General features: G+C 42.7%; 1 protein-coding gene across 12 annotated transcripts in view; it reads right to left on the bottom strand.

The window, feature by feature from the left end:
- esrrb (estrogen-related receptor beta) overlaps nt 1–16,123 on the bottom strand; it is a 50,787-nt gene that overhangs the window by 14,366 nt on the left and 20,298 nt on the right. For 9 of the 12 annotated variants that reach the window (XM_088087380.1, XM_088087376.1, XM_088087373.1 and 6 more), the window contains 3 exons: nt 9,236–9,361; nt 2,643–2,753; nt 1,961–2,122 (listed from right to left, as the gene is read on the bottom strand). In XM_088087380.1, the coding sequence (XP_087943506.1) occupies nt 1,961–2,122; nt 2,643–2,753; nt 9,236–9,361 (399 nt within the window). The remainder of the gene's footprint in view (nt 1–1,960; nt 2,123–2,642; nt 2,754–9,235; nt 9,362–16,123) is intronic. The other 3 variants (XM_088087374.1, XM_088087375.1, XM_042500874.2) reach the window with 3 other exon arrangements.

The raw sequence follows: 16,123 nt of genomic DNA, 5'->3' as shown, positions 1-16,123 counted from the left end.
TTCTGTCTTTTTAATCTAAAAAGAATATGTGTAATTTCACAATATATATAAAAAAATCGTCAAATATAAAACAAAAGCACAAATGTAACTCTGGCAGCAGATCAGAGTAATCTACTTAAAGTCTTCCTCTGCCGGTGCTGCACATTGTTTAGCGCATCCATCCAGTTCCAGGTACTCGCTCGCGGCTGGAACAGACTCTCAGGGCTTACTGCGTCAGGTTTTGGGTTAAATCATAATCGACGCAGTTGGAATGACAAGTCCTCTGCAACAATCTGTGCGGCAAATCCCATTAACATTATGAATTTATCCACTGTACAATACGTGTTAGTGTAATCTGATTAACAAAGCTTCAACACTATGACACACAAAATCCCAGATAGTGAACACATACTAACATGATGGTGCACTTCAGAATATAACTTGAAGCCTGTAACACTGACTGCATGTGAAACGGTGTGTTGTGCAGAAAAACCACAAACGCAAGTCATAAACAAAACACACATGTATGGTGGCTGTATAGTGTGTGTAGTAGAAGTGTAGTTAACACTGGCTTCAGGGTACCCAGTGGCCTCAGATGACCTCTAAGATATTCTGTATTTTCTCTAAAGTACAACGTAAAAAGATATGATACACTCTTCTCTCTCTGCATACGTGTGTGTTAGTGCGTTCCATGCTTGCACAGCCCACACTCATCAGCCAGCACAGAGATGTTGTCGTTTTTTGTGCGCATCTGCGACGCTGGTGTAATTTTTGGGTCACAACTATGAGAGTGTGTTATCGGGTCAGTTGTGATCCGGTCCTGACTAAGCTCCTTGTTAAACTCTCAGTGTGCTGACCACGCAGGGCCCGTGGGGAGTGATCCAAACAGTTTAGACGCATAAGGGGCCGGGGCTGAGGCCATGGGCTGGGAGCATATCCATCTCTAATCTCCTTACTATCAGATCTGTACCTGATTAATACCCCTCCTTCTGAGAAGTATGCTAATACCTTTTCAGTACAAAATGCACCTGGACGAGGTCAGCTAGAGTCTACTTCACTTTACTGAAATAAATTTACCTTCTTAATGTATGAATTGGGATTGAAATGTATCTTCTGCTGTAATGTGTGTCTGTGTGCGTGCGTGCATGCGTGAGAGTGAAGCAGTGTGCATGTGTGCGTCAGTGTTGTAGTGATGTCGCACATTTCCCGCATGCTGACAGCTCTGTGCTTGTCCAAGTTATGCTGATGAGAAGAAGAGGTTAGGGAGGTGCCGCTGAGGGACACGTTCATTTAGTTTGTTTCCCCTCCATGCCTACAGCACCGTAATGTTATAGAGTTATGGGGGTCAAGCTCAAGATCAAGGAGAATCTGCCACGGTTGCAAAAAAATAGAAAAAAATAACAGCGGCTAAACAATGTGTTCTCTGTCAAAATCAGGGAAAAACTCTTGAAGGAAGCAAAATCTCTGCTGACGTGAGGTGCTGTATCCTTAATTCAACAGCCTCTTATAACCTAACACCTCGTCTATCAGAACGTCTATGGGCCGAGGAAGAAACATGATTATGCCCATCAATAATTCAATGTGTGTGCGCTTTTGTGCGCTCGCGTGTGCACGTGTGTGTGTGTGTGTGTGTGTATGATATGATGTCTTGAGTGGTTGGGCAGGTCCTCAACTTTGTTTTGAATCTCCCTGGTGATTACAACATACAGTGCATTTTGGCACTGGGTCTGTGTCCCCCTCTGTTCGATGCACTGTTTTTAGATGCACTCTATTGATTTGTGTCTTGCACAGCTACTGTATGTCCATTTTGCACCCCCTACGTCCTGCACGCACCCTGAGGCTGTATGAGCTGCTGTCATTAATTATCTACGGGTGTGAGTGCGCATGTTTATTCATTTAGAGTGAGTGTGTGTGTGGAGAGGAAACTGAGAAAAATACAACTGGGGGAAATAAACTGCAGCAAAAATAGTTTGTTGTGTACCTGGGATGTGCTTGGCCCAGCCGATGATGACCACCAGCTCGCGGTCAGCCAGGTCGCACAGCGTGGTCAGAGCCTTGATGTCGCTTTCCGGCATGGTGGGGTCAGGCATGGCATAGATCTTCTCTGGCTCTGCTACCAACAGGTGAGACACTATCTTTGTGACTGAGGATAGAGGAGGAAGGAGGAGGGGGGGAGGATGTCAAAGCAAAGCAGAGGTCAAAGGTCAGATCACTGCAAAGCTCAGCGAGGCATGACGATGCAGCGAGCTGATAAACATTGAGGAAATTGTAACATGTGGTGGACTGGTGGTCTTAGTATCACAGTTCTTTGTTTTGTAATGCAAGCTAATGGATGGAGCTTGAATTTATGTGAGTGAAAAGCACTAAAAGCTCTCATACCTACAGAATGCATGCAAGTGGAAAAATATATGTGTGAAAATGTGAGACACTAGTGTCCTCGAGCGCTCTCTTTAATATCGGTCATCTGCTCACGGACTTAATTCAGCTCTGACCGGAATGATACCTGCCCTATTTTTTCTGACCAATGATCTCTCAACTGCCCAAACAAGGCAGAGACAGGACGAGCATGAGGCTTGTCTGGAAATTTTTACCTGCATGCTGGCCTGGCAGAGGAGGGGCGGCGAAGGAGGGAGACAGTGGGCTAGTGATGGAGCAGTACTCACGAGGCTTTTTGGTGGGAGGGGGGAGCGTCAAGCCCAGGTACGGATTGTTTTCCGTGTCCAACCTCCGCTTGTACTTCTGTCTGCCCCCTCGCACGCGGTCCAGGCGAACTCCTGCGTGGGAAACAACAAGCAGAACATGTTATTTAGAGAGTGTATTTTTGTCTTGAATAGATTTTTAAAGGGTTAGGATTAGGCCAATATGTATATAACCCTAACCCCTAGCTAATGAATATTTTAAATAAAAGGTTATACATAATGAAGACCTGAAGAAATCCTCTATTTATTACACAAGAACAAACATATTCTGTTTTAGATCATGTGTAAAAGCAGGAGTGTAAAGCAACGGTTCCCAACTGGTCCTGCCACTGGGTGCAGATTTCTCCATAGTCATTAGTTCAAGGTCTGCACATATGAGAAATTTCAACATATTCAATTTTATTTGACAAAATATAAATAACATGAAGGCTTAAAACAAAACAGAGTAAAACATATTGCAAGAATAAACTGCAATTAGTTAAAACCAGGGGCATATCCATGATTTTAGGACATTTAGGGGCTTAACCTGGACCTCTGTTGGAAAAAAAATACTGATTTTGTTTTCTTTTAATTATTTGGTGTATTTTTTTTTTCATGTAAAATTTTGGGTAATTTTTAAAACTTTTGGTGATTTCCTTTTTCTCTAAAATGTTTTGGCAATTTTAAAGAAAAGAAAATATGTATTTGAAACCGCAGGCCTGCTGAAAAAACTAATCACTGAAATAACACCATTGATCACAGCCAAAAACTTTTAAAACAGACATTATTGTTGGATTTTAAAATCTCCAAAAGTTCATGAACATATATGGAAAAAACACTTAATGCATCTTCCCCAAGTCAATCAGGGAGACTTAACGAAAAATATTTGCGATCTATTAAGAATAGACCCGCGACCCACTTCTGGACTGCAACCCACCAGTTGGGAAACAATGGTGTAAAAGAACTGCATAGTGGCATGAGAGTGTGTGTCTGCATGGATGAGCTTGCACCCCAGTGTGTGTGTGTGTGTCTGTGTGTGTGTGTCTGTGTGTGTCTGTGAATGTGTCAGAGGCACGGCTGCCTTCCCATATGTGGTCCATGCCTGGCTGGTCTACTGTGACACAGCTGAGCCCAGAGCAGGTCTAAACATATGAATATTTAACGTAGGGTCAATGATCTCACAGACTGGCCCTCTAATTATTTAGCTTTTGGGGTGAGGCGGACTGCATACTAATTAGCCGCCAGCTACATGCCTTCTTTGCTTGTGTGTGAGCTCAGGTGTGCAGTATATCCAAGCAAAAAGAAACATAACCAGCCTACAAGCAAAGACACAGACCCACACACACTGTACAAAAACATCCGCTGTCATACCGCAGATAGATAAGTAGGTATTGCTTTCCCATAAAAGACCCTTATTTCACCCCTCTTTCACTGGAGTAGCACTGAGGCCTTATCACCCCCAGCCACACCTAGGGGCCCAGGTTCCACACTGATACTGTAAATGTCAAGCCAGCCTCATCATAACATAAGTTATTTATTATCTCATTATTTGATAAGAATGTTTCCATTTGGATGTCTTTTCTATTCTATTAATTTTCAACATAGTTAAAATATTTCATCTATGCTGTTCTATTTATTTGATACCACCGGGCAGGTATTTGGTTATTTAATGCAAGTGTATGCAAACATTTACATCCTGCATCCGCATATTTGGACCAGTGTGACACTGCAGCCTAAATATCCCTGATATCTTAATCCTGTCAAGAGGGAGAATCCCTTCAATTTATGCATAATGCACCCCCCCCCAAAACAAATTTAATACTAAAGGGTGGATGAGAAAAGGCTCAATGGAATGCTTGCGGTGGAGGAGGAGTTAATTTGTCAGCTGCCAGCGTCCTCTGAGCGAACAACACCCGCAGCCAGAGCACTTCCTTGATGATTTCATCACTTTATAACAGGGAGGACGGTGTCAAACCTGGGCATTGTGTGGCCACTGCAAATGAGCCTAATACAATTTGCCCATCAGCAAGTGCTCTTGGAGGGGATGAGTTTGGATGTGTCCCATACACAGTGAATGGAGGTCGCTCGGTGAATCGGAGGAGGGGGGGGGGGGGAATCAGATGATGTAAGATAGAAGGTGGTCTTCATTTAACAAAGAGGAATTCAACGCAAAATATGCAAAATATCCTCTTGATTTTCAGCACTTGTCTAACATGGCCATTGCACCTTTGCCAACACGCTCAGTGGGGGGTCCAGTAAACTGTATTATCATGTAACTGTAGAATAGAGATTTCTTCTACTTATATAAATTATTTGATTCCCTAGAAACACAAATCTGATTAGGATTGTCTTTCAATTTCCTGACACTGACAACCCACTAACCTAATTACCCCCAATTCCCACTAGAGCCTCATCCTTCCCAGTAAGCACCAGGGAATCATCAGATGGCGACTACCTGTGCTTTTACACACACCATGACAATTTCGTTTTTTATGTCTAACACTTAAAGACAGATTTTTTTTTTCTGTAAAGACATCAGACACCCTCCACTTGTCGCTTGGGTTTAAAAGTTGCAGCTGAGATGTTGCCGTTACTACTGCAGGGATGGAAAATTCCTCTTATTGTCAAATGTGATGTCACCACTTTCTACGGTTTCTTCCGGCGCTCCCGATGAGCTCGGCCTCTGCCAGTTGGCCGCGCCTCCGCTCTCCATGATCCTCTCTGAGTCATGTGGCTGTGTCAGCCAGTGTAAAGCCAGTGATGAAGGTAGATGGGTGCCTCTTTTAATTAGAACAGTCCTGGCCATAATTAACAGATGCTGACAGGAATTAAAGCTTGGCACTAACCTGTCTCATTTTACTGTCCAACAGGGCCTGATACAGGCAGAGAGGAAGAGGGAGTGATTAAGAGCAGCTAGACGGATTCACTCACTCATGCCGTCGGGCGCTACGGCCGGGACTTTATGGGGGCCTTTGTGAGGTTCATATGTCCCTTTGGTGGCACCCGAAGCTTCTGACTCTGTTGTGCTCTCTCCAAAGTAAACAGTAGGAGTGTTATAAATGTGTGAAGAGAGTCGAGTACTACCTCATCCAAAGTCATCTCACTGTTTTATGGCCCACTACACAGTGCGGGTGAGCTCGGGTATCATCTCTTCAAAGCAGGGTGCAGGGGGAGAGGGCTTTTGGCCAAGGCGGCTGGCATTTGTGCACGGATTAGCGCAGGCCTCAGGGTGGGGGCTGGGGCCAGCTGACCTAGGGCTCTTCTTTCTCTCCAAAAACAATAATAATCCCCTCCCAAGTTCACTCCTACAAAAGGGCCTGTCTTCACTCACTTTGTGTGGCCGGCCATGCTGGTAGGGGCCCTTATTTTGAGTCTCTCACCTGTTCTGGGTGTCTCTCCATGGGGGAAAGTGTCAGGATGTCTGGGATGGTTGGCAATGCCAAGGGGGGCTTAGGCGGACCCTATTTTAGCTGGGAAAATCAGAAGGCCACATGGCAAGGCATGGTGAACCTTGCCTTTCAAGGAAGCCGCCCCGCTAAACTGCCGTCAGCACTATTTCAAAGGGCCCCTGTTGCCAGCTTTGCATGCTTGTAAGTGTGTCGCAGCATTTTTAATCACGAGTGGTGATGAGCGAGGGTAGCGGAAAAATTGTCACGCATTGCCCTCCTCCCCTTCTGCTGACCCCAGGGGCTGCCATACTGACACCCTCGTCACATAGTCCATTTACAGGTTAGCTACAATATCCCCAGTGAGCTCACATCCCTGCATGGACTGCTAATTGAAATGACTAAATGGTATTTAAACTACTCTTTAGATTGCTCTAAATTACAGAATTGTGCTTCTTTATTACTTTAGTAATGCCATTACAGCATTTTGGACGCAGACGGATTCCTTTTACTGGTACGGACAGCCTGGAACACATGTGGACATATACGTGTCTAGTATTTCAGGCACTATACATGTGAGCGTAGTGTGGTTTATGTCCTGTATGTTGTGTATGTGGCTATGATGGGGCTATTGTGGGATGTGGTTGTCCTTTGCATGCCAGCCTGCTGAACAATGAGAGGTGTATTGTATATCAGCGCAGACACACTTTGCTCCTTTGTTCAGCAAATGATCTTGAGTCTCACACATTTTTACAGTACAATAAGACAGGATACTCTCTTCCTTAACAAAGAGCGCACTTACATGGTGAGGACAATGGAACCAAACTCTATTGTATTTGCTCAATGCTGCAGATGTGTAGATAAAATATATGTAACTTTACGGAAACATTGTTTTTTGGCACTAGTGTGTGTGTGTGCATGTGTGTTGAAGGATCTGTGTGCTAGTGAACGATGGAGAGAGGAAGTCAGTGCAGAGAGCAACTGCCACTGAATGATGTCAATGCAATCTCTCAATAGTATCTTGTCTTCTCTTTTGCTCTAAGCTCTGATCCGTTTCCTTCTATTGATCACTTCCTCCTTTATACAGTCGAGGGAAAGTACAGCGACTCAATACAGGGTTTAGGTTGGTCTCCTGGAATCAGACTGCGGATCTTCGAAGACCATTCTCCCAACATCTAATACCACGCTTTGAGATGTCAACGTTATGATTGCAACTCTTGAGTGTGCTCGGTAGATACAGATATGAATTTTACTACTGAGAACATAAACAAATATATCCACACTTCCTCAGAAGACGTCTAATGCTATTCGTTCTGAGACAGTGATGGATTTAAACTTCTGTCTCATTGGGGGGCAGCAGTGTACTTTGTTGGAGCTGTAAAGTTATAATTAGGTGATTTTCCATTGAGACACAATGTGACCTTTCTGCAGTAATGAAAGTAAGTGGCAACCTCAGTCACATGAGCGGTGGCCATCTCCACACCCAGGGCCTGAGCATGGCGTTGAGCCGACGGCTTCATAGAGCTTACCCCGGACAGAGACCATGTGTCTCTCTTTCCATTTCGTCTTGGTGACACTTTAAAAGTGCCGGGCCTCGAGGAAGAGCTTATGCGAAAAATGCACTTCACATCTCTGTTAGTTTTCAGAAATATGTTCATTTTAATAATAATCATTTTGATTGTGACAGGAATCTGTTATTTCAGAGGGATCTATGACAACACCTGCGCAGGACTTCAATCAGCCTGTGATAATAGCTGCTGTGTGGTGATGACAGCCGCTGTGTAAAAGAGGAGGGTCATTCTTATTCTGGGAATGTGCTGAATACACAGAAGTGTGCAGTATTAGAACCTCGGGCTTAGCCGAAGTCTGCATATTTGAGTTTTACACTCTTTTTACTCTGACCTGACACTGGTCATTCATTTATAGCCACGACTACATATTTTTGTAGTCTCTTATTCTCCAAGATGATATATTGGCATAAATTTTTCATCAGATAGTAATGCGATTACTCTGTCTTTCTGGCACTGAGGCTTTATCTGGCTGCATGCAGTCCAAGGGATTCTGTTACTGTGTGGAGATCCATACGGGCTATGACTCTGGCTTCAGGTGGCGACCGGATATATATGCATCTATAAATCCTGCTCCACAATGAATAATGGGAGGAATAATAGTGGGTCGTACTCTATATACTGCAGAGTTTGACAGAGAACTTAAAAGTGGAAGTTGAAAGTTGGAATGCAGAATTTTATTCATCAGAGCTTCCATGTAGCAGTATTTTTACCACTGTATAAACACAAGGGACGATCATACTTTGCACAACATAAGTGCTACCTGACCCACGCTCATCAGCACTCGAGGAAAAAACGTTTCCTTACAGAGTCCCTGAGCTACTCCCAGAGGAGGCTTGAATAAATATAATACTGCCACTTCACCCCCAAGCAACATATCTTTCATTATTCATTTGTCTGGCCCTTTTGGAGCAACCAACAAGTGAGAAAGAGACAGAGAGAGGCAGGTGAGATCGCATCCACTGATGCAAAGGGCTGAGGGAGAACGGATAGGTGCCTCCCCCCCGGAAGAGCAGCCAAGCCTCGGGGTCCCAGAGGACTCAGTCAAGGCAGCAGAGGGGGGAGAAACCCAGCCAGACAAATCCATCGGAAGCATGTTTAATTGTCACTGAATTCCCTGCTGGCGTGACTTTAAAAAACCATCCACAGGAAGAGAGCCGAGATGTTCGGAAAACATTTAGTGGATCAATATGCCGAGGAGAGCTGAGACTGTGCCCAGTGTGTGCTCAGGGACCCGGCCTGAGCCTTTCCAGGCGGAATACGGTTACATTTCTATTACTCAGACAGCAGGATCAACCTATTCAGCATATTTCCGTCCCCAGCTCAACTGCACATTATTTACTGCTGTGTAGGTAGGGGAAGGAAAGGAGGCCGGGAACTGGTGCCGAGGCCAGCCAGCTGCATGCGTCTCTCACACTGGGCTGGTAGATGAAACATACTTACCGCTGAGGCAGCGTGGGAAACAATTATCAATGAGTATGTGATCCTAAAATGCTCCAATAGAAGCTCCCTTATCAAAGTAAAGGTGATTTCACTATTTACATGAATGTGAAATGACAGCATAAACCAAAATACGTACAGCATATATATCTGTGGGTGCAAGAATAATAAAAAATGCTCTTACTCTTCTTACCTTCTTTGAGCATCCCCACTTTGAGGCATTTCATGAAGCGACAGGCCTGACATGATTTGCGTCTCCGTTTTGTGATCTCACACTCATTTGTGGCAGGACAGCTGTATTCTATGTTACCTGAGAAGACGAAGAAGAAGAAGACTGGGTTACCAACAAACCAGAGTTGTAAAAGCCTTTGAAACCTGGGCAAAATAGCTTGATTTCACTTAACTTAAAAACATGGAGAGAAGGAAATGAGAAACAAAAAAAGAAATGAACCAAATTAATAAGAAGTAGAAGAAAATTGCCTGAACATAAGTAAAACAAAACAGAACGGAACAAAAAACAACAACAAAGAATGACTTGGAAGAAATGCTTCAAAAAAAATAATACTTCTGTGACATATTTTTAAATATGAAATTATTAAAATTATGCATATAGTTTTTCCCTAGCTTTTTTTTCTTAGACACTTTTCCCTAGCGTTTTAAAAATAATTTTCCAAATCTGCTAATTTTTTTTTGCAATTTGTAAATCATTTTTTACCAAGTTGCTCATTGCCTGAAAGAAATTGCACCAAAGTGCTCAGGGTTCAAACATTTGTGGAAGGCATCTGAAGGCAGCACAGGAAAAGTGATGTCGCTTAAGATTTAAAAACGTTAAGATCCAAAATATTTAAATCTAAAACAAAATGATGGTGGAAATATTTGGGTAGAATATGGGAGTGGGAGCATTACATCAGCCACTAAGAAGAACCCTAGTTATAATTCAGGTCCTGCTACTGATGTAATATACACAAGTATGCACTCTCAGATTTTCTGCATTAAATGATCATTTGCCATCCAGCCATGGGCCCTTGTTAACCATTCCTACAGAATCCACTTCTGGCGGCTCAGGTGTTCTCCAGCCAGCACAGGGCCTTCCAGCACTGAGGGCTGCGGCAGGAGAAGGTGGGAGTAAGAGGTAGATGGTGGGGGTGGGGGGTGAAGTTAAAACTACAATAGTCCTTCAGGACCCATCAGTAGACGCCACCCAGGTCCAACACTAAATTGGCCTCATTAATTCTGTGTGTGTCCCCTCCGGGCCCCGGGCGCAGGCCGTGTCCCCCTGCGCTCAGAGGGGCCTGCCACTGCCTCAATAGCAGGCTAGAGAGCCAGACACGCTGCCCCTGACCACTTTACATAATACTCCAGCAGACCCAAACCTGTTGTTACCACTGTAGCCATTGTTGACTATTTACATAGTGTACAGGCAAGAGGCCTTATGCATTATTCAGCTGCAGCGTCTGATTCCAGGACGGAGCAATGAAAAAGAGTTTCATTGCCGCACAATAAAAGAGCCGGTTCTGCTCTACTCTAGCATTAGCAGCAGAAAGGGCAGGAGATGTGAGGCACTGCCTCCGCTTCTTCTGATTCCCTACATTTTACTGTATTCAGGGGTTTTCAATAAAGGGTTTCAATATAATGGTCGCTTCAGACCAGGAATTTGAATTATCCTCGTTTTGAATGGGCTTTCAGTTAAAAGCTTTTGACATTGGGATTTTTCCTAAACTTTTCTTTTAACCTGGGGTTTATCTCTTTGTCTGAGTGGTGAAATAGATTGTTGAGTAATGTAAAAATGTAATTTAATCATAATTACCTCAATATGTCTTCATCCACCAAAATACAACGGGACTCTGTACAACTTTGTGTCTTACCCATCTTGCTTCACACAGACTGTTGTGTGCCTGACTTGTGCTCTCATTGGTTTGCATTGGGCCATCACAGCACTTTATCAATCAGCTAGAAAAACCATTACCCAAAATGCCTTTTTTAAAAGATTATATTTTTGCCATTTTGCCTTCATTGACAAAGAGTGAAAGAAAAGGGTGGATAAGATAGAGGGGACAATGTGCAGCAAAGGGATCAAACCCAGTCTGCTGTAATAAGGACACAGCCTTAGCATGCTCAACCAGGTGAGCTATGGGACACCATGATGTTGTTTATTCACCTAATCTTTGCATTAACCTTAAGATAAAACCCACAGGAGACCTCACTCCATATTTTAACTTAAAATAGAGATTACTATTTAATGTTTTTGTGATTATTGATTGATGAAGATACACTGTTTTTTTTTTCTTCTTGCACTGCTGCATGGAAGCAACCAGATCTAGACTCTCCTGCAGATTTTCAACCGACTGCTGAGAAATACTCAAATTTACCTTATAACGTGTAAAATATGTACAACAAATTGCTACTAAAACATATTCACATTAAAATGGACTAAGTTATGTCTACCAACCAAAATCTGCTTAGGTGGCGTCTCTGTATTCTGATATCAGTGTAGTATTTTGCATCAGTAGAGGCCCAAACAGCTTTACAGGGCAGACTATGAGTTTACATTTACATAAATGTGAGACCAAATATACCAATTATAAGAAAGCATGAATACTGTATTCTGTATACCTTCATACTTGTGTATTATTCAGACTAGTTTGCCTAATTTTCCAAGCTTTAGAAATAAAACCAGTTCATACTTTGCCACTCAGTTCAACCTCTCATTTTCATCAAACCAAAATCATTCATCGTGCAAATGTGCACGCAGGTGACCATATAAGGTATCACAAGCTGAGATGGTTGCAGAGCTCGCCAATTTGTGCACCGCTACATTCAGCAAAATCAAGCCCATCTGGGTGAAACACCAGGTTTTTAGGGAGTCAGGTAAGTAGATAATATGTCAGTAGAATATATTTTCTATTGAAACTATTAAAAAAAACATAAACTGTACAGCAACCCCTTTAACAGATAAAGCATTTTGCTCTATGTTTAAAAAAAAATCCACAAACTCATTCGGATTGCATCCCAACATGCTGTCCCTGCTCCACAGCTCTGACCCTCGCCCCATATTTTCTGTACAGAGAAACAGAGAGCTGTGTAATATTCTGCGGGCGTTCCTCCACTAGCCCTCCAACATCCTTTGACAACTTATGCAATTATGTTAACATTATTGGACAGATCAAGTGGAGGGTCCCAAGATGTTATAAATAATTAGAAATTCCTCCTTATATCTGGGTTAGAAATCATTATGCTAATTCTCTTCATCTCTTTGGGATTGGGGTAAATAAAGGTGTGAGGGAAGCGGCTGATGAGCTCTGATTGTCTTTCCTCTGTCTGTTTTCTCTGTTGTCATAGCAGAAGCAGACCATAATAATGCTATCCATTTCCCATATGCTGGGAGGAGGCAATCAGTGCCATCCTGTGCTGGAATCAATTCATGGAGGTCTTTTTGGTTTGCGTTCCCATTATACACTAACCAATCAGCAATTTGCTGCGATGTTAAGTACTAAATACATAAAAGAAACACTGATTTTGATTGCAAATCTGAAAAATCTTTACTTATCACTTTATCCACTTCATGCTGTTGCAGGTTTGCTTGCACGCCGACACAGTTGACCCTGCGTGTCCCCTGAGGACGCTGTGTTTATGGAGGTATTTTTCTCTCCTTCTCCTCCCCTCCCCTCCCCGTTCTCAGGGGTGGCGGGGACACGTGCACAAACCACACCTGATGGCTAACTAAGAGAGTTAGCCCTTTGATATCACACACTCCAGAAACAAAAACAAACTCACACGCTGCTCCGCTACTGCGTCCACCTGTCCTGTCAAGTCCTCTGTGCATCTGACGATCTGTCAGAGGGGGCTTCTCATAGCTCAATGCAGAGAGAGGGGTGGATTAACTAATTTTTCATCTCTACATTTAGGTTATATATAGGAGAGGGAGTGTTTCAGTATCACTATACATACACTAAGTCCCACTTCAAAACATGCCTAACGCCTCTCAGCTGATCTCTGTGACCTCTCGCTTTGCCTATTGTTTTTATTAATACACACTCATAGTGATAAAAGAAGAAAAATACCCAAAGAAGAATAAGGACTTGTTTTGACTGTTAATGCACCTGCAAAAACTAGACAATAAATTATAATGTCTGAAGCTATGAAATGTTTTTTCAGCCTTTAATTTAACTTGTGTTCAGTCAATATTTTGGAAAAAAAGTTCAAACCAGTTCAAACTAATGCTCTTCTTCAGACTGCCTGAAGTCTGAAGAAGAGCTGTGGCTTTCTCTTTGTGCCTTGTCAGTTTGTTGTCTGTGTTTCCCCATTGAGAAGCATTTTTTCTGACTACATTTGTAAAAGTTTTGAGCTCTGTTCATTCTGTTTTGAGCATGCCAGCTAAGAGAATTTAGTCTTTTTTAGTAAATTGTGTTACTGGAATTTGGTACATCTTATTACCTTCCTGCCTTGGAACTCCTGGTTATTAAACCATCAAAGTCCTCCTGTTGCCTCCTCCATTGATTCTGTGTTTGTGTCCAAACCTGTTTATCATAAAGTGTGACAGCACTGTTATAATTCTGTAGTTGTCACTTGATGAATCAACTATTTTTACCAGAAGATAACTAAACAGATAGAAGTAAAATAAACTGATTTAAATAAAGTTTTTACATTTAATGGAGCATTACAGTCTCCTGAACATCAGTTAAACAAGATGTCGCATAAGTGCTGATTTGAATTGTATAATTTTAGTTACATTAGATTAAAACATTGATTTAAAGGGAGTGCACTTATTAAATGTTTTACAATAACCTTGTCATTCAGATATGATGTCTGGAAATCGCGCCTTGTAGAGTAGTAGCAAGGCCAGTTTCACTTTCCGAAATGAAGTATACTGGCGGGAACCCCTTTAACCCGAGGGCTATGCTCGGGTTTATCTGTCTTTAGAGAGGTTATGGTATGGTTACCAATAACATTACAGAGTGAAGGGAGAAGAAAAAGATTTCCCTCCTTCTCCTCTTGATAAGTATCTGTCTCAATCTATTTTATGGCTTTTCAGGACCCATGCCAGGGCACAGAGGGGAAAGTCAGGTCTTGTAAGTAAATTACAGTAAAATGGCAGGTATTTCTCATCAAAATCTAAACTGACTTTTACAGGCTTACTGTCAAGGTCTATTACTTCATATAAAAAAGGGGGGGCACTGAGTTCAGTTGGTTTTCAGTCAATTTTTGCGCTTGGGTTCAAAATGGGAAGAAAACAGGGTTCAATAAGAGATTTATGTTTTTGATTGGTGGGGCACGTGAGGTGCAGGAAAGGCGAGATGATTAGGGAGCAATGAGAACGGGGGTATTTCTGGGATGGATGGAGATCCAGGCTGACATTAATTTGGGGCCTGGACTTGACTAATGTAACTATCTCCACGTAAGAGTTCAAGGGGCTTTTCACTGGATGAATAGGTGACAGAAGATGGATTTTCCATCCGCTTTTGTTGAAAAGGAAAGGGCACTGGCTGAAGAAGGGGAGGCCGGAAAGTGAAACAAAAAGATTAAATTACTTAGTGAATAAAGGCCGAAATTTGTACTCAAAGTCTAAATATTAGTTAGACTATTATTATATTATAAATACAAAACATTCTATATTCATATCTTAAAGAACAACCACAAATTTCCTATCAAGAATTAGCTGCTGTATGACGAGAAAATACACACAAGGTGAGCACAAGGTGATAAAGAAACTGTCATGTACGTGGTTAACATTAACTTAGCATGTTGTTTGCCCTAAGTGCTATAGAACAATGTGATAAAGGGCTGGAAAAGACAGCTCCTTTGTTTTCCTCTCATTAGAGAGGGCCGTCTCACACTCCACCCTTGACTGCCTCGTTATTCCTTTAATTAATCAGTTCTCATCAACGGCACCCTCTCGTTCTTTCAAGGGCTCTACATCCCGCTATTTACTGCCTACATTTTCCTCCAGCAATCCTGCATGCGTTTCTTTCATCATTTCGGAAAAGGCTTTCACCTCCCCCAAAAAGTCCCTGCGTCCTCCTGCCTTCTCTGCCTGGGACCCCTGTCTGATTATTATGCCATTAAGCCTCTCCTCCTCTCCTCTGAAAGAGCAGCAGGGTCCCTCTCCAATCTAAAGAAGTCCTGGGTTTTTTTCCCCTCCTTTCCCTGAAATTACCCGGCGACGCGTGCCTGAGTTTCTAATTGGCATGCCCGTCCCTGGAGACGGCCCCCTCCCTTCTTCCTAATGAAAAGCCTCGGCCTTAATTACACTTTCCAAACGCTGATTGTTATTGACAAAACTCCTGTGGCTCGGACAAACGACGGCAGATTAGCTCCATTACAGGCAGCCCTCCAAGAAGAGAAAGAGAGGGATTTCAAATCGACAATGCAAAGTGAGCGAGGGAAAAAAAGAGGAGCTTTCAATTTTTTTCCATGTACCTTCCTCTTAATTGTTTGGGCCATTGCTCCACTTAAGACGTCTCTTTCTTCCCCGATGCCTTTTCTCTGTTCCATTGTGTTGCCGTCAGTGTACTTTTAGTGAGGGGACAAAAGCCCAGTTATGTTACTTGAGAAAAAATGTTCATCTTTTGTCAATAGACAGGATTGCTGATGGCAGCATGGGTAAACAGGAGGATTTGGCCTAATGCTTTTGTTTGCCTGCAAAAGGTACATAGACTGTCTAAAGCTGATAGGACTGTAGGGTCCAAAATCAACACCTAACAAGCAGACAGACAGCCTGATCTCCATATAATGCCTGCAGTCATTTGTTGATGAAAATTTACTGAGAGCAATGGATAAAACATGCCATTTAGTCCAAATATCAAATTCTTCCACTCTTAATCATCTCATCATACTCAAACCCTTTGGCTTGGTTTTAACTATTTTATCTACTTTTTTCCACTGTAGTTATTGCACTGCTAAGCCGGCACAGCTTAGACCTGGGCAGCTGTGCCTGTTGTGCAGATTTTTTTTTCCAGGCTCAACAATATCTCCGTCTTACTGATTAATCTGGAGCAGAGCCGGAGTTTCACAGTGGGGGGCCTTTCATTGCCTCTCTAATGAGAAGCTGTGATACATCATGCCTTGCAGATAG

Source organism: Plectropomus leopardus, chromosome 14, assembly GCF_026936395.1.
Source record: "Plectropomus leopardus strain MGB_pleo_1.0 chromosome 14, ASM2693639v1, whole genome shotgun sequence".
Taxonomy (NCBI): domain Eukaryota; kingdom Metazoa; phylum Chordata; class Actinopteri; order Perciformes; family Serranidae; genus Plectropomus; species Plectropomus leopardus.
Note: the sequence above shows the minus strand (reverse complement) of the source record. Positions and strands in the feature narration are given on the sequence as shown.